This window comes from Heliangelus exortis, chromosome 7, assembly GCF_036169615.1.
Source record: "Heliangelus exortis chromosome 7, bHelExo1.hap1, whole genome shotgun sequence".
In the NCBI taxonomy this organism is placed as follows: Eukaryota; Metazoa; Chordata; class Aves; order Apodiformes; family Trochilidae; genus Heliangelus; species Heliangelus exortis.
Window position 1 is genome coordinate 23,048,025 of NC_092428.1, and position 25,700 is coordinate 23,073,724.

The window sequence follows — 25,700 nt, forward strand, 5'->3', positions numbered from 1 at the left end:
TCACTGTAATACTAATAATAATGAATTTGGGCTAGATGATAAAGAATGAACTCATTCAGGAAGGAGACCAAGAAATTACTGTTTTTATCTGCTCCACTGCCTGTTTAATGAGTATTAAAATACATACACCACAGTAACTATTTGATGCTGTATACAGCATAAAAAAAATAAACTCCCCTGCTCTTCCAACAGAAGCCTCTGCTCAAAGCCTCTTGTTCTGCAGAAAAAGGTATTAAAAAAATTAACTAATTAACTAATTTAAGAGGGAAGCCCAAAGGATGTTAAGTTACCACAGCAAATCACCAAGTAGTTCCTTACATTTGGGTAGGGTCTGATACTGCTTGCCAAAAAGCTGCAGTTATTGACAGATCTCCTGACAGTCTCTTTTTGCCAAAACTGGTCAAGTAACAGAATATCTGGATGAAACACTATTTTGAAGATCTGTGTAGCAGCTATTGAGAGGTGGCAAACCAGAGATGCTTTCATGCAGGACGAGATGATCTAAGCACAGGAGTGAGCAGCAGCACATCAAAGCTATAGAATTCAAGACTCCTGCCCAGTAACAGCTATCTTCATATATTTTTATGGAAGATTTGCAAAGGGAAAAAATACAGACCATGGTTCAAAATGCTGCCAATACAGCAACCCAGCTGGAGACATCCAGAAGAGTTCTTTCCCTCACAGACTGAAACAAAACACGTACAAGCAACATTCTGTAATTTACAATAAAATACTTTATTGCCTAGTTAGAACGTGCAGTATGGATAGAAATATACTGAAATACAAAGTCCTCCAAAATATAATGTAGAAAAACAATTCATACTTCCACATCTTATTTATATATATTGCCAAATGGATTCACGAGTGTGAATGAGATCATATTTGCAATTTTTTTTCTTCTCTTAAATGCAAATCTAATGACGTCCAAGGCCTTTTTTTCCTTCAGCAGAAAATTGCACAGCTTCCCCTATTTCCTCATTTGGCTTGAAATATGAGGAAATTTTACCAACTCTTCTCTCCTTTGCTAGATCCTTTCAAGCTTGATTTTTGCCTCTTTTTCTCCCTCTGTCCCAGTATCCGATAGATTTTTTTCTTAGCTTCCTTTTCCCGCTTGAATTTCTGCTCATCCTCCTTCTGCTTAACTTTGAGATACTCTTTAAGCTGCTCCTTATGTTTCATTTTGGCTTTCCTTACCTTGTAATTATTCACAGTACTCAAAGCACTGAGTAGGGCCGATATCTAAAACAGAAAACAGAGAATCAGTATGGAAAAAGTTTTGTTTTGGGGCACAAGAAACCTCAGCAGAGAGCCAAATAATGAATCAGAGATTCAATGCAACCTCCTAATTGTTTCTGCATTTGTTAACCAGTTTCTAAAATGGATTAATTATTTATTTGGTCAGAAAGTTAATCAAAGGTTTAATTTTCCTCAAGTCTTGATTTTGATGAGATACTATTTAAAAGGCCAGGGTTAATTGCTATTACAGAATTCTCAAACTACAGTATGGATCTTCCTGCCTTTGCAAGCACTCAGTAATCCTTGATTTTCAAAGGATTTGCTGCAAGTCCTGCCTTTGTTAATAATGCATAGCAATGACAAGGCAAAGAGAAGACTGCAGCTGCCAATTTAATCACTGTTAACATGAGACCACCACAGCCAACTGAAATACCTTGCACATGCAAGGAAAAAAATCATATTTAGGCTTCAGGTGACCTACTACTGGTTTAAGAAATAGATGTCACCCACTCAGCAACAGTTCAATATTCATACCCTGTGCCATCAGGAGCAAACCAAACTGCAGGTGACAATTTTTTTACTAGGAGCATACATGTTTTTAGCACTAACAGTGGATTCAAATGCTAAAACAATAGTTAGAAATGGTCTAAGCAACACATTTGCCCTTCAGTTCTAGTTTCTGAATAAGTGATAATTACCTTCTTTTCATGAGGCTCTCTGATAACAGCTGGTCTCCACTGGTCCCTTGGAGTCTTGCCTTTCTTCTCAACATTTTTAGGCTTGTTCTTAAAAGGCAGTGCCTTCTGCAGTGCTTTAGGAATGTGAAGCTTGTTGAAGTGCCTTTTCTCCCTCACAATAGGCTAAAAGGATGGATTTAGAACATTTTTTAAGACTACAGTCTTGAAAAGCTTTTATTTTATTTTCTATCTTTCAAGAAAAAAGAACAACGCAAACCAAAAAAGGGAAAAAAACCCAAAATACACCACGACCCAAAAAACCCCCATAAACCCAAAAAACATTCTCTGACATCCTTGCACTTAAACATGAATGGTATATCCACTCCAATTTCACTAGGAAAGAAGTCTCAGGAAACTTTTGGAGAAGACTTCTGCCCTGCATACTACTTTATAAACTTCCACTGACTCACAAGAATCGGCTTTCCACTGCTTTATTCACCTCTCATGCCAGGAAAGGCTGAGCCTTGTGGATAAAAACACAAAGTTTCACATGCACATCTTTGAACGTGTATTTACACTGCTCTCACTGTGCACAGGTCTGAGGCAGAGTGCAAATCTGACTGTGATCACTGGGGGATTTTGTGGGTTTTTTTGTTTGTTTGTTTGAGTTTTTTTAATAGGAAAAAACCTAACCAAACAAAACAAACAAAAAAACCCCAACAAAACCAAAACAAGACAAAAAAACAACAATAAAAAAACCCCATATCAAGTATACCTTATAAAGAGAATCTTTGTTTTGTTTCACTTTGATGCCTTGCTCATGTCTCAGCTGGCCTGTGGTCTTCATTCCACTCCAGCTATCTTTCTCACCTGCTGGCTTCAGTAAGGATGTTACAGGGTTATAAAATGTTGGAATAGAAACAGGATACCAAGTCCTCACAAAGACAATATCTGAAAGAAAAGGAAACATCACTTGGCTCACAACAACACGATCCATGCTCTGAGCAAAGATGGCCTGAACATGATAGGTAACTAATGTGTAAACCACATGGTAGTGTTGTGTCTTGTAGATATACCAAATCTCTACAAAATTAGAATAAAGCAATTTAACTGTTTGTGAATTTGTATTCTGCACAAAAAACCCAATAAAGTCATAGAACACATGCTCCTGAAGAGCATCCAGCTGAACACTTCCCTTATCATTACTCACACTCTTTCATCATATATATCTGTACCTGTACTATTACTGACAAAACCAATTTGGTTTTCCTCTGCCTATTTTCATAAAAGAACTAACTTGCTTTTATTTTACACCACCCATAACTTCTACAGGTTTAGGAAAACAGAGGACACATAAACCCAGAGAAGCACAAACTCATGTTCTCCCATCATAGGGACACTCAGCAAACAAAGCAGATTACTTACCCCCAAGCACCTCATGATTTACCCAAAAGATTAGGGAAAAAAGTTAACTAGAGTTAGAATGCCACTGTGAATTTCTCAGAAAAATACCTTTCCAACAACTCTAGCACCACTAAATAGAATTCATCTTCATGTTCAAGAAAAGAATACCATGCTGTGTAGAACAGTTAAAAATACTCAAAGAAACAGGTCTCCAATGCAAACCTTTTTGAAAGCATATGACTTTTGAGTCATATTATCCAACACACAAACTGTACTTCATTTTTAATTTCATTCTGCACCTCGCCAGATATTTCATGCTCTTTGAATTCAAATCTCAATTATCAGATTCCAAAGATTCTGAGACACAGCTTTTCAATCTGTGAAGCAGGATGAAAGTTGTGTGATAACTTCATGGCAAGTGCAACTTACCACTCATCAGCAACTTGTCTTCAAATGTTGCTCTGAAAGCACCTGCAGGAGCTCTGAGGGCCTTTTTGATCTGTCCTCGGATACCGCTCACAGTACGAATCGCTGCACCTTCAAATTTAGCCACTTCCAACTGAGAGTTAAACATGCCCTGAAAGTGTGAATTACCCACCATCACTCAAGATGCAAACTCTCTCTGTGACCTGTGTAGGCCACAAAAATATAAGTAATTCCTATGAGCATATCTTGGAAAAAGACAGAAAGAACACAACGTTGTCTTTATACCGAGTGCTACCATACTAAAACCCTACTGAGCTGACTTGCATAAAGCTACTAAAAGTAATCTACTTAGAGTCATATGCCACCAGCAAGGCTTCTTAGCATTAAATATATGCATTTCCAATTCTAAATTAGAATAAATCTAAGAGAATCTGTCCCGTTCTCTCTTGAAGTCATTTGCAGGAACACAGCATAGTTTAAAAGCAAGTAATTGCCTGAAGTTGCTAGCTGTGACTCTTATGCTATGTAGCTCTCCAAGGCTTGTCCTTCTTTTATCAATCACATGGGATTCTGGAGAAATTCTGTATATTCCTAGTGTAAATTCTTGAGTGCTTCACTGTTAGGACTGGTGCTTAGTTACTTACTGTCCCAAATTCAGAATAACCTAACCTCTACCTGAGTGTGAAAGCCCATTTAAGGGCAGCTTTTACTTTTTTAAGTGTCACTGTGAACGGCTAAGCACTCCTAGAAGTCATCTTTGATCCCAGAGCTGAAATTCAGTGGCATCAAACTGCCTGAATGACATCAGGGAAGGGTTCACATACTCCAGAGCTGTCTGCCAGTGAGGGAAGCTCATCGATAGGCTTGAGGAAGGCATGGGAGGAAAACAAAACAAACCCAACAAACAAATCTCAACGAATGTCAACCAGGAGACTGTTCCAAAATTTGTGTTTGGATAGTAATAATTCATATTCATTAGCTAATGACCAGTACCATCTTAAGACCACACTGGAGAGAGCTCAAAAAAACCCAAGCAGCCACTGAGATCCAAAAGACTATGCAGCAGTTACAGGCAAGTTCTGCCTCAGGAAAGGCAGATGGGAGTCACAGCTTTTAGCACCAGTACACATGGTTTTACAGTATATATACCTACCTTAATAAAAGAAGTGTTCTTAAAAATTTTGAATGGAAAACCAGTCAGCTTTAATTTCTTTACAATGGTTATGGATTTATCTAAATCAAGCACAACTCCTGTCGCAGCAATCCGGAAATCAGGCTGAAACACACAGAGATGAGAGACACTGCTGAAGGTACATTTAGCAAACAGGGAAGAAATCCTTGCCCTGACACAATTCCTTTGCTTTTTAGAGGCTGAGTTCAGAATTTATAACCTTTACAGGACTAGAGCAGCATGACAAATGCACATTGACTTTGCACAGTCTAGCTGAGGTGCTGCTGACAACATTCCTCCCATTCACTAATGAGATTTTCAGAACTGCCACTCTAATTACATTGGAAGCAATCTGAGAGTCCTTGTTATCTACCCCACTGTCTTCTCTTTATGAAAAAGAACCTTACTCAGACAGAGAGTCTCAAAGGAGAAGTGCTTTATGCACTGCTCTAAGTCACTCTAATATGCTAGGGACACATGATTAAAATTGCCTCTTAATGCATATAACATGACTGTGCAATAGGACTAAACCAAGGTATATTTTAGGAGGATAATAATTGCTGTCATGCTCATTACAAAGCCATACAAAGCTTCTGTTATACATTGTATGTAAACATAAATCTACCTTTGGGTGATACATATGCAACATAGATCACATTTGATAAATACTGCTTTAACACTATTTAAATTATTTCAGAAACCCATAAACATTCTAACCAGGCACAGAAAAAAAACACACTGAGGGTGAACTTTTTTTTTAGCAGGAAACATCAGTATCTCCTCTTGTAAAAAGGTTTTAAAAGCTACCTAAATTCTGAGCACCTGAAAATCAAGTAGTTTTGATTCCTTCCACAGGAAACAATTAAGGAATTATTTGTCTTGTTCAGTGCAGCAGATGAAAATTGTTTTTAAAAAAAGCCTCCACCCAGTTTCCTATCCCATCACCTTTTAAAAGCTTGAGTTCACCTGGTTTCTCAATTCCTAAAAGATCACTGCTTTACCTCATATAAACCTTCTACCCCAATTCTGCATATTTTATCCAAAGTCCCATGGAAAGCAGTATTCAACATTTTGTGCTAACAAACCTACCGTTGCTCCACTGACAGACTGAACTGCCAAAAATCCTGTCCCCTGAGGAGTAATGGGCCCTACAAGACAAATTTTAAAATGTATGAAAAGCTTTACTTCACAACATACAGCCTCTACTCAAAGTCAGAAAGCTTAGAAATAACGTGCCAAATCTTCTCAGTGAATAAAACCAAAGAAACATTTTTAAAGTATCTGACACACTGCTCACACACACAGCCCCACAGAAGCGTTTAACAAGTTACTGGTGTACATTTGCAGAGCTGGGCCCATAATGTGTGCGAGTGTCTCTCTGCACACAGCCAACAAATCAGGTTCCTTTTTGACATGGCACAACCTAGCAGAACACTCAGTTGCTTTAAAGTGAAATAATTCACAAATCATTCACATAATCCACTGATAATAGGAAACTGCCTCTTTTCCCATACTACTTGGTGTTACTTTCTATTGATGGGGCAACCCAATTTTTTTTTAAGACCTCTCATCCCAAAAGCTGCTGGCTTTTTCCGACACATCCTGTAAAGCCTGAGACCTCCAATGAGATTATATGATGCAGAAGAGTAATTCCAGAATGCCCTCACCCCAAAATGTTGCCCCACAGTGCATATGTTGGGGGGTGTACTTCAGCAGCCTATGGCGCCCGTTGTGATCCTCGATGTAGAACATTGGGATTGTCTGGAATCTCCTCCACCCTAATGAGAGGATTAAAGGATCACGTGTCTTCAGGATCTTCTTATACCACCGGTGCTTTTTCAGGCGCAGCTAATGAGGAGAAAAGATGAGCAATGCTGTTGCAGGGTAATAACATTAACTCTGACATTCAAGCCTTCATTTTCAGGAGTGATTGAAAACAACTTCCAGCTACGCTACGGTTTTTTTCCGTTCAGCGAGTTTTGGGTCTTTGAACATCCTCATTAACTCTAAGTTGACTGGAAAAATAAAGCTAATCAGTATTTCAGTCACTTTCCAGTAAAGTTTGCATCCAAAGAAGCAAATATTGCATTAAAATATTGAGACTTTTCTACAGTTATTTGTCCATAGGCCATGAACTTCAATTCGTGCAATTCAGCAATCACGATTATCACACCTTAGTCTGAGACATCTCTGCAGATGAACTTGTAACAACAAGAGCAACTTATTAAGATTATCACAACTTCAGTGATCACCTAGTATCTGCCACCATAGAGTTAACTGTGTCAAAAGCCTATTAAAAAGACAAAGACTGAGGCTTCTGTGTTCACGGCACCTTTAAGACTCAGAAAATAAATAACTCCAGTGACTCTGAAGCACACCTGTATGGACACAAAGTGCACTCAGGCTACATACCTGTACATATCCAACATTTCCTTCGCTGTTGCCTAAACCACCCAGGATAATAGGGTAATGAGGGTCAAAATTCAGGACAAATTCACACGGGACATTCTCAACCTCTATCCGAACGTACATGCCAGGCCGGAAGCCCTCGTACTGCACTCTGGTTTCATCATCTTGATCTTCAAATTCAGCTCGATTAAGCTATGTGCCAAAGAGAAAGCCACCATGTGTTTCACAAACTTCAGGTATTAGCAACTCATTCGTGCAGTGCCCGTTCTATTTAAACCATGCTAACATTTCTATAAATCTCTCGGGAAAGATCTGATAGGGTTTGTGACTTTTTAATAAAAAGAGAGGTCTTTGCCACCATGAATTCCTTCCCATCTGAAATCCCAGGTGGGCCTGTTAGTCTGCTTGAAAGATTGTACCTAAGAGAAGCAAATGACTGAGTCAGTTCTGATACACCTTTCAGAACAGTGACTGTGGGATTTAAAAATACTACTGTCAAAACTATGTTTTTGATTTAGGAGCCCAAATGCCTTTTAGAGTTAACATCCTGATCTTCAAGGTGCCACTTCATAAGGAAGCTGGGCTCCTATCTTACTGATCAGATTAAAAATATTTCTGTGCATCCTCACACTATACATCATCAAAAGTGTCTTTTTAAGGCTCTTCTGTACCATATGAATGCAGATATTGTGCAAATATTTAACAAGATGAGTAACAGAAGCCTCACCCTCCTGTTTTAGCTCCTGATGTTCAGCTACCTATAAAACACCATGTTTGAACAAACCAATTATTAACTTTATTTCTCAAGGTACTGAGATATGAAATAAATCTTGTGGTCCAAGGTAATCTTTCTAAAGGCCTTCACACATCCCCATTTTGAGATCCCTGCCCTTCCATCCTGCAGTAGGATTATCACTGATATATGTTTCTTTAACAGAAAAAAAGTTTTTCTCAAGCTAAAAGGTTGTAAATTGCCTCTCATTCTTTTACTAAAATGCTCTTCCCTGTGCTTTACATGCTCTTATTAGGTACATCTGCATACAAAAGCTCATATGATCACTTACAGCAGAAGCCAATATAAGAAGGAAATGATTAATGACTATTTAGAGCAAGGTTTTCTCAGAAGACAGTGAAGTTACTAGCAGTGTAAGGCAATGCTCTTCTGAGTCAGCCAAAGAAAAAAGCTACTTTTAAGCTTAAAGGACTTGACCTAAAAAATTAAGGCCTGGAACCACAACATCTCCAATTCTACATACAGTTGACCTGAAGACTCCCAACACATATTCAATTGATTTTTTTTCTCAAAATAATGACAGCCCAATGAGAAGAGTGCTGCACAGAACACACTCAGACATTAAAAACATTGAAAAAAATTGCATTAATAATACCAGGAAAATATATAACACAGACTAGCATGAAAAAGATTGTCACTTTCCTGTACATAAAAGGATGCTTATGCCCACTCCTCCTCTTCTTGGAGAAGAAACCTTCTCTCTCATGTTTTGCTTTTTTTTGAGACCTGTCATGCTTGTTCCACCACCAAGGGAAAATTGGGTAACTGCTAAAAACTTCTAATTACATAAAGTTTAGAAAAGACATCCTGATTTGTTCAGTGACTTAGAATATGGTTAAACACTTAATTTAAATTGACTTAAGCTTTCATTTCTTTGGTATCTTTGCTTGTTTTTCTTTCCAGCTAATGGAATCAGCAAGTCCAACCATAAAAAAACTGCAAGCACCTATTTCTTTGTGTGTAATTGCTGAAGCAGCTCCTGAATGTCTTGTGTGTTTCCAGGAAAAAAAAAAAACCTTTGGGCAACCTCAGTGAGGTACATTTGAAGATGTACAGACAGATAAATTGCCAAGTTAACAGCTTGTACCTGTGCTTGTCTATGCATTTCCTCCTTAAGGTCATCAAAGTAGGTGGCATCCCCTTCATCATACTCTGCATCAAACATTTCTTTCAGTTTCCGTTTCTTCTCCATGCGCTCCTTTTTCTTTTCCTCCTCCTCAGGCTCTGGTTTGGGTGTTTTTCCAGCTTCCTCCTCTTCTTCACTTCCAGACTAATCAACAGTAAGTTATCAACATGTAAAACACTTCCCTGAAAATAACCATTCTGATTAACAGTTTAAAACTTATTATATTAAGTAACATTTTGTCTTAATGCAGATCATTACTTTAAAAATAATTCAATTTCTGACAGAAATTAGTACATTATTCATACAGAAATACTTAACTTCAGAAATTACAAAAACATTTCATGATCTAACCATATCCCCTTCCACTGAGACAGCTTCTTGACTAAAATAAAATGTTATTTTAATATCAGGAAACAGAGCCTTGACTGACCTGTAATCCTACAGCTAAAATACATACACAAAACAGAAGAGGAAAAAAGTCATTGAGAGCATTAATACTGCACCAGAAGGCATCTCACTCTGCTCCTTCCTCAACAACTTCCTAAAGTTTGTTCACAGACCCTTTCAAAACTGCCAAAATGATGCCATTACCCTCAATTCTAAAATGAAATGCAAAGCTGTCACGTTGCTTGGTCTTAAATAAAAAAAAAATTGTTTTTCAATCTGCAGTGTCACGGATAACTACAGCTTCCTTCTCCTAAGATCTCCAAGTCACAGAATAAAGTTGCTTCCACCAGCTTCTTTTAAGAAGATGTGAGGAATAACCAGGAAATTTGTTGTGTTTAAACAGAGCTCTCTTATCTTCTGCATCAGATGAAATTACATAGTACAAACAGTTATGATAACATTTGGTTTTAAAAATACTTCTCTCATACCTCCACACCCTCCAGCTCTTGATTAAGCCTGACACCTACTGTTAAGTAAGTGAGGTGATTTCTCCTGCATAATTAATTAATCCAGTTTGAGACTAAAGCCATGCCATCCCAGGTATCTGTAGGTTCTAAAGTCTGTAGTACATACATCTTTTCCTCCTTGTTCCCGTTGATCTTTTTCCTATTGATTCATGAATATTGTATTTATTACACAGGATGCCTGTCACCTGATCAGAAACTCATACACATGTATGTGGCTACAGAACATAAAAATACAGGTCAGACCTCATCCTCTTCAGAAGCAGGCTTTCCTTTGTGCACAACACCAGTTTCCAGATCTTCAAAATCTCCATACAGTTCTTCTGCAACAATAAAAACACAAGATCTGACCTTTAACCATCCTGTCAGACTGTTTAACCATTCTGTTCCATTGTTCCATACAATTTATCATGTTTCCATGATTAGAAGATTAGATTAGAAGATTAGAAGTGTAGATTAGTTTTAGTCCAACTATTTTTTTCCCCATCAACAGTTTTGTAAAAATGTTTTGCCTTCTCTATAGTTTAGGGGGAAAATTCTCAGCTGAACTCCAGTGACTCCTCTTTTTTCCTTTTAGTGACTCTGTGATTTCAATAATCTAAATAAAGTTTAGATCATTCCAAAAGGACCACACAGCACACTAATTAGCACTCTAATGACCCAAGGCACCAGGCACAGCAACTGAGCTACTTAATTTAAAGAAATAAAATTAAGAAAAAAATTAAATATAGCAGACAACTGTTTTCAAGTTAAAATTTAAAAAAAAAGCTTATAGAAGCCTGTCAAACCACAATCATTTTGCATATAAGATACAGTGATATTATCAAACTGTTTTAAATATTTCCTACTACAACCAAAACAGAGCAAAAAAATTAACAAAAACACCATCTTCAAAACATCTCAAGAATGACCTCACTTTTAGCCAGATGTGAATGACCAGTTTGTGGTCCCACTAAAGAACTTTGTTTCTTTCTACTGTTTATTTCTATCTGAAAGAATAAATCACAGCCAGGGGATGAATAGCTAAACTAGAACATGTTAGTCAAAGCTGGCATGGCCAAGTATTGACTATGGACTCCATTTCCTAATTAACAATATGTACCCTATTTTTCAGAGTGTATCTTCAGAATGTGCCAGGTGCCCACTGTTTGTACAGACATTTACAGCACGTTTAATTATATTACCACCTGTGTAATACTTTATGGAATGCTTAAAAAAAACCTTGCAAATATATCACTAAAGCCAAACTACACAGTCAAAGCCATCCTTTTCTGAAAAATCCTGTTTACATTTTTTAGAAGTCTTAGACTTACCATCTTCCTCCAACAACTTTGCTGCATCTTTATCATCTTCCCACTTCCCAGTAACAAAGCAGTCCCGAATACTGCTCATAACCTGCAAAATAAGCACCACTGCCTTGTACAGGTACAGGTGGGCATCAACAGAAACATTCCCCAGCACATTCCCAGCCCCTCCAGCACCTTACACCCTCAGAGGCAGCGTGACATTCTCATGCACAGCCCCACATCAGCACCAAAACTACACAAGGCCTTGGCAAAAGCAAGAAGACTCTACTGCTTTTTACTTTCACTCAATAAATAGCAAATGATGATCCACCAAATAACCAAGAGAGCCAAGCATTCAATGGACTTAGATTCTAACTTTACACTCCTGTAAGGACAGATCTTCAAATCTTGTCACTACTGAACAGTTCTAATGAGAGCAAGCAGCAGAAGAGGTGACACTCAGGCCAAAGCTGCCACAGGTGTGCTTCAGTGACAACCCAGCAGCACTGCACAGGACATGTAAAAGCAATTATCCAGTGTTCTTACCTCTTCTAAAGCCCAATCTTGTGGCTTTTCTACCAGAAATTTGGAGCAGTCAAGAGCATCAGCCTTCTGCTTGGATGCTTTGTCTGGACGGCTGACATGGAACAAACCCCCAAGTTCATCGCCTGCATCTTCACCCTCCTGGTCCTCATCCTCAGCAGCTACAGGAAACATAAAAATTATTATTATTATTTCCATCACAGTACAAGTATCACATTCATTCACGACCTCTCTTCTGCCTTGCTTCACAATGTCTGCTCTAGTTGGGGGGAAAAAAGAGCTAAACTAAATATAAATATATAATATTTATATACTTATATAAAATATATAAAATATATAAGTGTAAACATAAATGTGTAGACATAAATGTGTAGACATAAATGTGTAGACATAAATGTGTAGACATAAATGTGTAGACATAAATGTGTAGATATAAATGTGTAGATATAAATGTGTAGATATGTGTAAATATAAATATATAGACATAAATATATAGACATAAATACATAAATATAAATATAAAATAAATATAAAATATATAAATATAAAATAAATATAAAATAAATATAAAATAAATATAAAATAAATAGATATAAAATATATAGATATAAAATATATAAATATAATAATATAAATATAATAATATAAATATAATAATATAATAATATAAATATAATAATATAATAATATAAATATAATAATATAATAATATAAATATAATAATATAATACTATAAATATAATAATATAATACTATAAATATAATAATATAATACTATAATAATATAAATATAATAATATAAATATAATAATATAAATATAATAATATAAATATAATAATATAAATATAATAATATAAATATAATAATATAAATATAATAATATAAATATAATAATATAAATATAATAATATAAATATAATAATATAAATATAATAATATAAATATAATAATATAAATATAAAATGTAAATATATATAAAATATATAATAAGTATAAATATAAATATAAATATAAATATAAATATAAATATAAATATAAATATAAATATAAATATAAATATAAATATAAATATAAATATAAATATAAATATAAATATAAATATAAATATAAATATAAATATAAATATAAATGACTGAAGAAAAAGATAAACAGATCTGGTTTAAGAGTTAAAATAATGTCCTCAAAAGGACAAAATAAGGTGGGCAGCAACTAGGGAGACCCCATACACTGGTATTACAGCAAACTTCAGTTGTATTGCTGTTCCATATGGAAACATGTAAGACATTTCTAAAATTCCACACAATTCAAATTTCTTTGAACAACCTGAAATCAGATTCCATTTGTGTAACTGGAATATATCTGAAAAAATACCATGCCCTAAGCAAACACAGGATGTTCATTCAAAGTCATAAGCATTGACAATCCCAAAATAATCTGTGAAGAGAAAGAACATGAAGGCAGTGTGTAAATCAGTAACACCAGACCTCTGCACTGCAGAAGGTTTACAGAAGCCAAGTTCTCATTGTGTTCTACAGAGGTTCTGCATGATGAGGTTTGCACACCCAACTACTGGAAAAAAATGTGAATTAAAGAGGACAAATTACATACAAAGCAATTTTCTCTCACTTTTAAACCAAGAAGCTTTTTCTTCACCAACACCCTTATTACAGACATGATACTGAATCAAGCCTAAGCCAGTATTCTAAATTCAGTCACTCTGAGACAGGAATTCCTGAAAATAGCCAACAAATGAAATCCCTTTCTGAAATGTAACAATTACCATGACAGATTTGCCTGATATTTACCAGCTAATTATACAAATGACCAACCTTTTTGCCTGATATTTACCAGCTAAATATAAATGACCAACCTTTAAATGTTTGGGGGGATATTCTACCAAAAATCGTGAGTAACAATTAAGTAGTTTGGAAAATGAGCCCAAAATGCTTTTTACTGGAAAAGTAAAAACTATCTTTATTACAATTATTAATGAAAATTAATCAGTTAACTCTCCTCAAGCCACCCACCAAAAGACAGTGCTCAAAAATTCAGACTTGCAAACATGGTAACAGCTAAAATATGAAGGTATTAAGGCAGATATATATATATATAACCAGATATTAAGGCAGTACAAGTTTCCTGAGAGCTTTGTACCTGTTCCATACACAAGTTTACGAAGGTTGGGAGTTGAACGTTGCTGTCTGAGGAAGGCCTGAGCTGCCTTCTGTGTCAGGTCCTCTTTCCACTTAAGTGCACCTGAAAAGAGAAAAAAAAAATAAAAAAAAATTGCATTCTGTCTCCAGGAAAGGACAAGAACTAGGAGCTACACAAATACTTTAATTAAGGACATGATCACAACAGACTTAACAAGTGTAGACACAACCCAGTTTCCTTTTTTTTCATTCTTCATCTATGTTCTCAAACACAAATTGTGGCCAACTACTTGTACCACTGATTTTTTTTTTTTTTCTAATGAGTCCTAACTTTAGAATACAATTTTAAGATATCACTGAAAGGAACAGATTGGATTATTTTCAGGGTGATATACATCTTCCTCAAAAACTGACATAATGGTTGAGGTTGGAAGGGACTTCCAAGCCTCACAGGTTAAGCAATGTCAGACAGAGCAGGATGCCCAACACCATGCCCAGATGGCTTATATCCAGGTAGCTTTTGAATATCTCTAAGGGTGGAGATTCCACAGCTTCTCTGGGCAACCTGTACCAGTGCTCAGTGAGCAGTTAATAAATTTTAGTAATACTCCCCCAAGGATGTTTTATTCTTTCTAAATGCAACAGAGCATTGTAACTTGTTTTACACACATAGTCATAAAGACTGAAGAGAAATGTATGAAAAATCAATGAGGTTTACAAGATGAAGCACAACCCAAGACCTGCATACTACATTACAAATCAAAGGCTTAATAGCAGATACTCCCAAGTTTCCTAACTTAAAGTGTATCATTTGACTACACAGGTGTTGGAGGGGCAACTTTATATAGTATGTACTAATTATAATATCCTTTTACACTGAACACAATTAAAAATGGACAGTAAAATTTTACATTTATAACCTACCTGCTGTTTCAGCAGAAAAACCTATGTCTTCTTCATACTCATCTTCATCCCTCAGTAGATTCTCCACATCATCTTCTGCAGCTTTATGCTTACTCTGAGTGACACTATCAGCTTTCCTTGCTTTCGTGTGTTTAGATCCCTTCCCATCTGACTCTTGGGCTTGCAATTCATCATCTGATCCTTCATCATCACTTTCAGCAAGGGAAGAGTTCTCAGTCTCAGATTCTGAAGCTTCTTCTGCTGTGCAGTTTCCTGAGTCTGTAGTGAGCGTTGCTTTTCTTTTCAGACCACGCTCTGAGACTCCTGATCTCATTTCTGGCTCTCCACTCTTTATTTCATCCTGCTCAGATTCAGCTGCTCTCTTGCCTGCAGCCTCAAGTTCACTGTCTGAGCTTTCATTTTGCTCCTCCTCCAGCTCCTCCTCATCATCTTCCTCCATTTCACTCTCTTCAGGGGCAGCTTTTCCTTCTTCTCCCTCAGAACTCACCTCAAGATCATCATCACTGTCTGCAAACGCTGGCACCTCACTCACAGCTTCCTCCTTGGCCACCTCTGTTTTCAAACGTTTGACTCTTCCCAGAGCCATCTCCTCCCCTAATAACTCTCTGTCACTTTCTTCCTCACCCTCATCTTCATCATCACCATTGCTTCCATCCTCAGACATTGCTTCTCCTCCTTCTTCTTCATCATCTTCTTCATCACTTACTGCATCATCATTTTCTTTCTCTTCCTCAAACACTGCCTTCCTACGCACTCTCCCACTCTTTGAATCAATCTCTCTCTCTTCTTTTGGCATCACAAACCTGTTTTCCCAAAGAAAACTTTTAGACTAAGTTAGTAAACAAAGACATTTTAATTAAACAATGAATCTTCATGTTAATATTTTAAATTTTTAAGGCTTTTTCAAAGCCACAGCGAGGTTATGGACAATACTAAAAAGGCAAAGGAGTTCTTTCAGTACAGAACACCTCCTAAAATCAAGAGTACACCCTATGTTATAGCCATAAATAATTCCAAGAGATTTTCCATGGAATCAAAGCAAGTTATGCTATTAACCTTACTGAAGATTATGACTGACACTCTCAAGAATTCTGAAGAAAAACAGAAACAAGTTACTTAGGGCTGAATCAGCAAGTAATTCCTGGAAGGCAGGAATATACTGCTTGAAAAACATTTCTAATATCAGTTATTCCTGTCTCAAAATACAAATGGCTCATGAGTGGTCTCAGAAGAGAAAGAATTAACCAAAAAGCTATTCTACTAACTGTGCTCTACTGAGAATTTTCCTAAATTAGAACCTGAAATTAGAGATTCATTCATGCTCAAACACTGCTCAGCATTCAAAACTTACTCCTGCCCTACATCTTCTGAGCCCAAGGGTCTCGACTCCATGAAGAGAGAGACTTTGCTTGATGCCATCTTAACATCAATGGCTGAGTGTGTGGAGATGAGGCTCTGAACAAGTTCCTGGTTTGGTCTCACTTCCACCTGGAAAGCAAAGATTTCTTTTACTTTTCCAAAACAATGAATAAACAAATGTCTGATTAACAGTTAACAGAGTCATTATTCTGACAAAACAAATAGAAATAAGCATTTCCAAGGAAAAATTCCCAACCATTTCAAGTAAACATTTCCTCAAAATAGCAAGGTCTCCCTTCCCCTCTTCATGTTTGAAGAATGCATACAATATTAAGCCAAGAAAAACTGAAGAGGGCCTCCTTCACACTATGCAACCACTACAGTAAATACCAGCAATCACACATTATCACAAACCCAAATACATTTTGCTTTTAGAACAACACAGGGGAAAAGAGATGAATTCAAATGTTTTCCACCTCTGCCTTTGACCAGTCAGATCCTCTAAGTGTTCTTCCACAGCCACTCTGCCATGCAAAATCAGAGTGATAATATCCCAGCAGTTGGTTTTTTTTCTATTTCTTTCTAGTTTCTTCAACTATTTAGCAGTGTTTTACATAGAGATAATAAAAATACCCCTCCTCTGAAATCACCAGAGAAGAAATCACCCACTACATATTGTAGACAGGTTGTTTTCAAAAAGCTTATTTTAAAACATTTATTTTAACTCTAAGGGTAAAAGCCACGTTTTGAAGAGAATTCAAATTAGCAACAGAATCCCCTTACCTCTCTTTCATGGGCATGGCTTCCACCAAGATCAATATAAACAGCATCTTTATCATACACAATGCCCCCAACTCCTGAAAAAGGGGCATAGACCAATTTCTCTTTCTCATTTAACGAACGTTTCTTCTGCTGCTCGGGTAGAGCACAGGGGTCTGGCAGGAAACTCACATCACTCACAGTAAAATCTCCTACACCTGGGGTGACAAGGGAAGTAACAAGGTTTTCAAAGTTTTGATACTTAAAGTTATGCAATTAAACATGAAAAGACTGGAAAAAAACCACCATAGCATTTAATGATTCATCAGCAGTGAGCTCTGTATCAGACATCCAGTTCTTCTGCCTTACCATTGAGCTTAGGGAAATATCAGCAAGTTCACCAGAATACTGCAAAACTTTTGGGTCTGTTTGCTTGTTTCTAAGTAAGAAAAAGCAACTCACTTTTTTAGGAGGTCTGTAAATTTACTATTAAAATATTTCTGAATTTAAACTTTGAAATCATTCACTTAAATTATTCAAGTTATTCAATGAATACAAAGCATTTTACCTAAACCAAATTTATTTTTTTAGAGCTAGTATGGTTTGCACTTCCAGCATGTTTTAAAGCAAAACACCTTTAAAAAAAACTCAGACAATGTCAATATTGTGTTTAACTGTGCTGTTTTGTTGCAAAACTACTTTGTATTTGCACAACATGCATTCTGAAAGGTGAACAGAGTGTGTTACAATGTACAGGTTAAAGACAGGAATCATTCCACAATAAAAATCACAACAGTTATGTTGTCACTCAGATATCAGTACAAAAACAGCTTTAATAAGCTGACAAATTACCTGGCATATGAATTTGGCTTTTGTTTTTTAGGTGTGCTCCTCTCACATATCCATAAAGAGAGATCTTCCTGTCACATTTGGGATTGATCCGAACATCTTCTGGGTTTGTCAACTCCTCCATCCTACCCAAATTAAAAAAAAATTAAAAAATTAAAAAATAAAAAAGTTAGAAAGAATATCCAGCAGTCCTCATACTAACCTGAAAAAAGATAATTTAAGAGAAGGGAATGGTGGCATCACTGCTACTGCTGCATGCTCTACAGAATCTAATAATCAAAACAAAATGATCATAAAGAAAAAACATCCATGGAAAAAAAGATATTTCAAAAATATTTTAAAATTGTACTTAAAGATCTGTATCATCACACTCAAGAATATATTTCCAGAAGGCTTGCTGACATTTCACTACACATGTACTGCTTTCTTTGCACTTTTTAATTACTGTTTATGTGCCTTCCACACAGAGCCCCCTTCCAATCCATTTTGCCATGAGAGGGCAAACAGAACAACCACCCCAAGACAGATGAAAGATTCATTCCCTGCAGCCACACAATACCTTTTTTCCCTAAAAATGGTTGTGAGCAACAAAAAAACAACCACAGGAAAGGGGAGAGGGAAAGATTGCCTGTTTTCAGGCTGATGAGGGGGATCTCCTTCCAGAGCTCCTGTCTACACTGCACAAGAGAAGGAACACAAGCACTTGGCCACAGAAGGGGACGAGACACACATTCTGGCTGCAGATCAGCTTAAAACTAACCAAAGAACACAAATAACTCTAACATTAATAAGTAGTTTAAAGCCATATCACCAAAAGGGGTTTTTTCCCTCTTTGCTTTGTGTATTTTGCAGGACTCTGCGTGATGCTTCTCTACTTCTCTGACAATTTTTTTAATTAATTGGAGATCTGAAAGAGATTTGTTCTGGGTACCTTGGATACCTGTGGGAGGTTTAGTGATAACTGGAAACATTCTGGCAAAAAAAAATATGAAAGGTGTTAATTTCCCAGGTAGGCACAACCACCAGCAAGATTACTTTCATGTTCTAAAGAGACTGTAAATCAAATGCTTTGTGAGGAGATGGAGCAGAAGAGATGTTCCAGGGAACTCTGAGGTTTAATTTCCCAGCTGTTTTTAAAGTGCTGGAATTCTGTTTCTTTTCCACAGGAATTAAATATAATCATCAACAAGCAGATATTTTTTTTCTATGTTTCAGAAGCATTTACAATACACCAAGGGCCTATCTGTATGATCTGATGCAACTGCAAACTGAATCAATAAATTAGTGGCACAAACCTGACAAGTTTGCTTTTATTTCCCCACAGCCATCTAAGGTAACACTAAATACCCATTCACACATAGAGCAGACTGGTTCTAATGTTATATTTAAAAAAAAAAAACAGCAAGGTGCTATCTGTGCCGAGATTAAAGAACAGAGAGCAAAATACACACCTGTCTGCCAGAATGTAAGGGTGAGATGTTTGCCAGGTAAGAGGTCGGAATTTCATAACGGAGATAAAACGCCCCAAATTGTGGATTTCCTGCTTTTGATATTCTCCATGAACCATCCCAGAGAGATAAAACAGCTTTGCACCCTAAACATGTTAGAAAGACATAAAAACATTGAAACAGCAACTGAATTCCAGCAAAACTTAAGAATAAGTAATGCAGTTCTAATTTGGAAATCATCACTAGAAATTTCAGGTTCCACAAGATCAGACTGACTGGTTTACTTCAACATGAAAACTGCTCCCTAAATCTTAGGGAAGAAAAATTCCCATTATAAACACCCTGAACAAAGGTTAATTTGTCTCTCAGACCAACAAGCAAATCCTCCTTGCACAGCACCTCTGTAACAGACTTATTGGGATCACATTTAGTAGCGAGTCACACTGGCAGGGAGAATAATTACACAAGTATTTCAGAAAAGAGAATAAAGAAGGTAAAACCACATCAGCATTGCCCATTTCTAGTGTTATTTGAAGGATGTAAGAACACCAAAAAACAGAAAAGTGGAGCAATACTTATCTCCCAGAATGCAAAGTACATGGAAAAATGAATGGTGAATGCCATACCGGGTACACTTCAGTCCAGAACCTGTGCTTTAACTTCTTTTTAGTCTTCCTTAATTGTTTGTTGTTCTTGAATGTATCCAAATGGGTCAGAACTCCCATAATTTTTGGAAAGCCATGCACCTGACAAATGTTCAGGAATTCAAATGTTTCCATCTCAAATCCAAAGCTGGCATCAATGAGCATCAGGACCTGAAAAAACACCCCCAGCATTTCACTGTAACAGCACCATGGTGCCCACACCAGCTCATTTCAAAGATTTCACCTTAAAACCCAAAAGCTTTTTGTGCACCAAAACCTTGCAAAAAGCTTCATCCTTTATATCCATTTAAACAGGAAGCCAACTTTGGCATTTTAATTAAAATTTCTATCGTAGCTGCTTTAGAAATTCGTGGGACTTAGGAAATAAAATCTCTTTTTCCAGTCAACCAAATTTCTATAGATTTGATTTGCTCTGAGAAAACTACAGAAAAATAAGTCTGATCTTTGAGTGCACCAACACACAGTTACCACAATAAGGTTTGAACAAGTGTTTACCTGGGGAATTTAAAACATGCAAAACTGAGCATCCCCCAGTATTTGCAGGAATGTCTTAGAAAATTAATACAATTTTTATACCTGTGCATTAGGTGCACTAATGCCTCTAAGGCCAAATCTCCTGCTAAAATAAGACAAATTTACTTCACACCCTGCAATTGCTGTAATGAATCATTCAAATCACTGACACCAGAAAACAGAACCCAACAGTCCCACTAAAAATGGAAGCAAAGTCAGGTTAGGGCCTCAGCAACAAAGACCTTAAAACCCATGAAAAATTGTGACATTCCAACATGTGTCTGCATCACCTCCAGCATCTCCCACAGCTCCTAACTGAAATTTTTTGGTATTTTTAATACATCTCCCTTCCTCAAGTAGAAAACATGCAAGTAGAACAATATCTGGATTAGTGCACACGTGTATCTAGATAGTTAATATTTAGAAAAGGATCCCAAACCTTAATCAGCTATGAATAATATACCCCAAACCCAAAAATAAAGTAAAATTCTAAATAAAGGAATGGGTGGTACACTGGGTTCCCAAGATCAGCTGATGAAATCTACTGAGCCAAAAGTTACAAGTAAATTACAAATTACAGTTTGTAATTTACAAATTTTGTTACAAGTAAATTACAATTACAAGTGGTACAATTACCCCACTGGTACCAATCACATCACTACACAGCCACCTTCAAAGATGGAGACACCAGAAGGCATCAAATAAAACCAGCTCATAAACTTACACACATTCCTACTTTATACATTAGATGAAAACTCCTTGACTAAAAAAGATTTTCAGATTTTAAATGGTTTGACCAAATCCCTTAATGAAAAGTCACTTTGTCACTTTTGGCTTCTTGTAAGCTCTTCCCTCACAAGTTTACAGTTGTGTTAGGAATTAAGCTCAGCTGCATTTCCCTCTTTTTTTACATCCTGCCCTCTACCACACCCACTGTTTCCTTCCAACCCCAGGATAAGGAAAGACTATTCCAGAATATTTGCTTTACTGTCCAGTTTAGTCCAATTCCCTCTGAAACCAAGGAGTTTTGCCTTGGATAGCAATGGGCAGAGGAATCAGACACTGGTGCAGTCCCCTGAGAAATGGTATTTTCAGTATAAATCACAGCAAAAATCTTGTGCCATTGTCAACTCACCAAGTCAGCAACTTTAGCCAGGTCAATCATTGTGTTAATGTCACAGCCACACTCAATAACAGTGAGTCTGCGTTTTTTACCTGGAAACAGAATTAAAAATCAAAAACTGAAGCAGAGGGAGCAACCTATCAACCCCACAGGGTGCATTCCTCAAGTTCCTGAAGAGTATCTGGGACTCAAGCTCTTCTTATAGCATAAAGATTGTCCAACATGCACCACTGTGGAAGTCCCCATTCCCAAACCTTTTAGTTCTGCTAAATTTGAATTTTTTCATCTTAAATTCTCAAGGTGAGCACATGTTTTCAAAAGAGCTGTTTGGCCTTTTCCCAAACAATGCTAAGAGTGAAAAAATGTGGTTGATTTGTTTCATTTTGGAAAATAAAAAAATGAAAAACTCTGCATCTCCTGTCTTATGTATTCCCCACTGGCACAAAAACCAGTGGGGAATAAAACATTTTTTTATTTTTTTTTTAAAACATAGGAAATCCTTCTCAAGTGCCCTGAAGTCAGAGCTGTGGATTTTGTTCTGTTTCCATGATTATGAAAAATCCATCCTGTCCTAACCTTTACAAATAAAAAAAATTTTAGTATGCAGCCAAAAAAGTACCCACTGTTAACTTGGTTTGGGTTTGCTAAAGGAATTTCAGACAACAGGAAGGTGAAATTTAAACAACTACAAAGAAAAGCATCACATGGGTTTGTTTTTTTTCCCTTCAGGTTATCAAGTGTAAATTCATCCCTTGGGACCCAGTAGCCCAACTAAGAAATCCAATTTAACAGATGAATTTTCCCTTCTACTTTTTCTTTCCCATCCTTATCAATTATTCTCTGCACAAAGGAGAATTATTAAAGTTTCTGAAGAGTCCACCTGCACCAAACATCCAGCTGTCTGTGTCCATGCAAGATCTCCCCTACAAATTGGTTCCTGGAGCTGCTGTGGGCTGTGCTCACCCCAAAAAACCTCAGAGAGTTCCCTGGTAACATTCAGGGAAAAGTGTGAAGGGAACAAACCAAGACCAGGAGAAACTGGGATTGAAAACTGAACATAAAGGAAAAGGAACTGACCAGGGGATGGTAGGGGAGAAAAGTACCCAGGAATGGACAGGCAAATTAATTCTTGACTTAAGAAAAGAAGGGGAATAAAGATGATATTATTGTGCTGGCAACATGAAAGAATGGGATATGTGTGGAGGAGAGGATGAAGCCAGAGGAAAACAGTACCTAGGGGAAAAGGAAAACCTGGGGAGAGCTTGGGAGATGGGAGAAACAGGGGAAAAAAGCCTGAAAGGGGAAAAAAACCCAAAAAACAACAATAAAACCCACCAAAAGCAAACCAGAATTATTAGCACAGCAGGGTGGGAAATAGGGTCAGAGGGACAAGACCCCCAAAAGCCTTAATCTCATTATTCTTTGATTGCTTTTAAGTCTGCCCAGGAGCACAAGCAGCTGGTAAGTCATGAGAAGAAGAGCCCTTCCTCACTCTAAAAGAGAGACAAATAAATAAGGAGTGCAAATCACCCCTTCCATTTTCTCAGAGCTTTGTTCTCACCTGAAACAATTGTAACAGGACCCCGGATCTCAACAAGTTTTTGCCTGGTGAAGTTCTTAATGAGACATTTGATCAAGGTGCTCTTCCCAACCTTGGGAGGACCAACTACAACAACCACCACAGGAGGGGGCTCCAAGGGTGTCCGGTCAACCACAGGAATGTGATGCTTTTTAGTCTTCAAATCCTGAGTTCTAAGAAGAAATTTGCAATAAATAAAGAGAAGAACTTAAAAAAAAAACCCTAATATTTATTCTTTGGAAGTCTTCAGTAGATGCAAAACCTCAAAGGTTGACCAAGAGCACAGACACCAAGGTGTGTGAGGGACTCCACCAAGTCTAAGGTGTCTACACATTTTTTTTTTTAAGGTTAAAACATAACACAGCTGCAGAAAGCATCACACTGTAAACTACATATATATATATATATATATATATATATAATAGAATCATAGAATTGGCTGGGTTGGAAGGGACCTCAGAGATCATCAAGTCCAACCCTTGATCCACTCCCACTGCAGTTCCCAGCCCATGGCACTGAGTGCCACATCCAGGCTCTTTTTAAATATCTCCAGGGATGGAGAATCCACCACTTCCCTGGGCAGCCCATTCCAATGTCTGATCACCTTCTCCATAAAGAAATTCTTTCTAATGTCCAACCTAAACCTCCCCTGGCACAACTTGAGACCTCTTGTGCCCTCTTGTCTTGCTGAGAGTTGCCTGGGAAAAGAGACCAACCCCCCCCTGGCTCCAACCTCCTTTCAGGGAGTTGGAGAGAGTGATGAGGTCTCCTCTGAGCCTCCTCTTCTCCAGCCTCAACACCCCCAGCTCCCTCAGCCCTTCCTCACAGGACTTGTGCTGGATCCCTTCCCAGCCTCCTTGCTCTTCTCTGGACCTGCTCCAGCACCTCAATCTCCTTCCTGAGCTGAGGGACCCAGAACTGGACACAGGACTCGAGGTGTGGCCTCACCAGCGCTGAGTACAGGGGCAGAATCACTTCCCTGGACCTGCTGGCCACCCTGTTCCTGATCCAGGCCAGGATGCCATTAGCCTTCTTGGCTACCTGGGCACACTGCTGGCTCCTGTTCAGCTTCCTGTCAATCCAGACTCCCAGGTCCCTTTCTGCCTGGCTGCTCTCCAACCACTCTGTACCCAGCCTGGAGCTCCCCATGGGGTTGTTGTGGCCAAAGTGCAGGACCCGGCACTTGGCCTTGTTGAACCTCATCCCGTTGGAATCAGCCCAACTCTCCAGTCTGTCCAGGTCCCTCTGCAGAGCCCTCCTGCCTTCCAGCTGATCCACACTCCCCCCCAGCTTAGTGTCATCTGTGAATCTGCTGATGGTGGACTCAATCCCCTCATCTAAATCATCAATGAAGATTTAAACAGAACTGGGCCCAGCACTGATCCCTGGGGGACACCAACTGGATGCAGCCCCGTTCAGCACCACTCTCTGGGCCTGGCCCTCCAGCCAGTTCCTAACCCAGCACAGAGTACCCCTGTCCAAGCTGTGGGCTGACAGCTTTTTCAGGAAAATGCTGTGGGAAACTGTGTCAAAGGCCTTGCTGAAGTCCAGGTAGACCACATATATATATATATATATATATACACACACATATATTTATACCACATAAACTCCAACACAGCCTGGGTAATGATGAAACCTATGTGAGCACACCAGTGAAAATTCCCACTAGGTTTGCTTCTAACAAAGAAACCCCAGCCAACACAACCCCTCCACCCCAGCTGACACTGTGACAAATTCCTGCTTCTCACCTATGGAAAGTTCTGGCCATCCTCACAGCAGACTGGACTGTAAAGGCTTTGGGGTTTCTCTTGCGTGCATTCTCCTCATCTCCTATTCCCAGCTCGTTGAGGTAACGTTTCCTTTTCTTCTCTGCCTTTGGCCCACTGTGCTTTGTGCGATGCTTCTTCTTCTCTTTTTCCTCCATCTTTCAACCACTGCTTACTCCCGATGTAACGCAGGTTGCTTCTGTGCGACACCCTGCACAGCTGGCACAGGGAGAAAAAGTAAGTTAACACACGAAGCATAATCATACAAGGGGGAAAGAACAACAGAACTAATAATTTACACCCTGCCCGGAAAATCTCCGCAGCACCCAGGGCTCACCCCAGACCTCAGGGCTCGGCCCAGGCCGCACTCTATGCCCCGCAGGCCGCGGGTCTCGGCGCTGAGGCAAAGCCGCTGTTTTTCTCCTGGAAAAGCCGAATTCCAGCCCCACGACGTAGCGAGCGGCCATTCCCGCAGGGGGGGAGACCCCAGGGCCGACCCCATCCCCCCAAACCGGGCCGCGGTCCCGCCGAACCCCCGAACCGCTCACCTCCTCCACGTGTGTCCGCAGCGTCCCT

General features: G+C 38.2%; 1 protein-coding gene across 1 annotated transcript; it reads right to left on the reverse strand.

Moving 5' to 3' along the window:
• Nucleotides 1-711: 711 nt before the first annotated feature.
• On the reverse strand, nucleotides 712-25,700 carry BMS1 (BMS1 ribosome biogenesis factor). The gene is made up of 23 exons (XM_071749331.1): nucleotides 25,673-25,700; nucleotides 25,107-25,343; nucleotides 23,338-23,528; nucleotides 21,789-21,868; nucleotides 20,102-20,290; nucleotides 19,479-19,621; nucleotides 18,031-18,152; nucleotides 17,203-17,396; nucleotides 16,412-16,548; nucleotides 15,061-15,863; nucleotides 14,138-14,239; nucleotides 11,986-12,143; nucleotides 11,467-11,548; nucleotides 10,400-10,476; nucleotides 9,204-9,386; nucleotides 7,327-7,515; nucleotides 6,582-6,762; nucleotides 6,004-6,062; nucleotides 4,897-5,019; nucleotides 3,747-3,894; nucleotides 2,689-2,864; nucleotides 1,935-2,096; nucleotides 712-1,239 (listed from the first exon to the last, which is right to left on the reverse strand). The coding sequence occupies exons 2-23, from the start codon at nucleotides 25,280-25,282 to the stop codon at nucleotides 1,003-1,005; spliced, it is 3,912 nt and encodes a 1,303-aa protein (XP_071605432.1). The 5' UTR covers nucleotides 25,283-25,343; nucleotides 25,673-25,700; the 3' UTR covers nucleotides 712-1,002.

What these genes read in the sequence shown, in the direction of transcription:
- BMS1 (XM_071749331.1), bottom strand. Translation starts at nt 25,282, where the DNA reads ATGGAGGAAAAAGAGAAGAAGAAGCATCGCACAAAGCACAGTGGGCCA. An exon ending in AGACAAGTTGCTGATGAGTG is followed by an intron (nt 2,865 to 3,746) that starts GTAAGTTGCACT and finishes CTTTTCTTTCAG; the next exon opens with ATATTGTCTTTGTGAGGACT. An exon ending in ACAAAGATTCTCTTTATAAG is followed by an intron (nt 2,097 to 2,688) that starts GTATACTTGATA and finishes CCATCCTTTTAG; the next exon opens with CCTATTGTGAGGGAGAAAAG.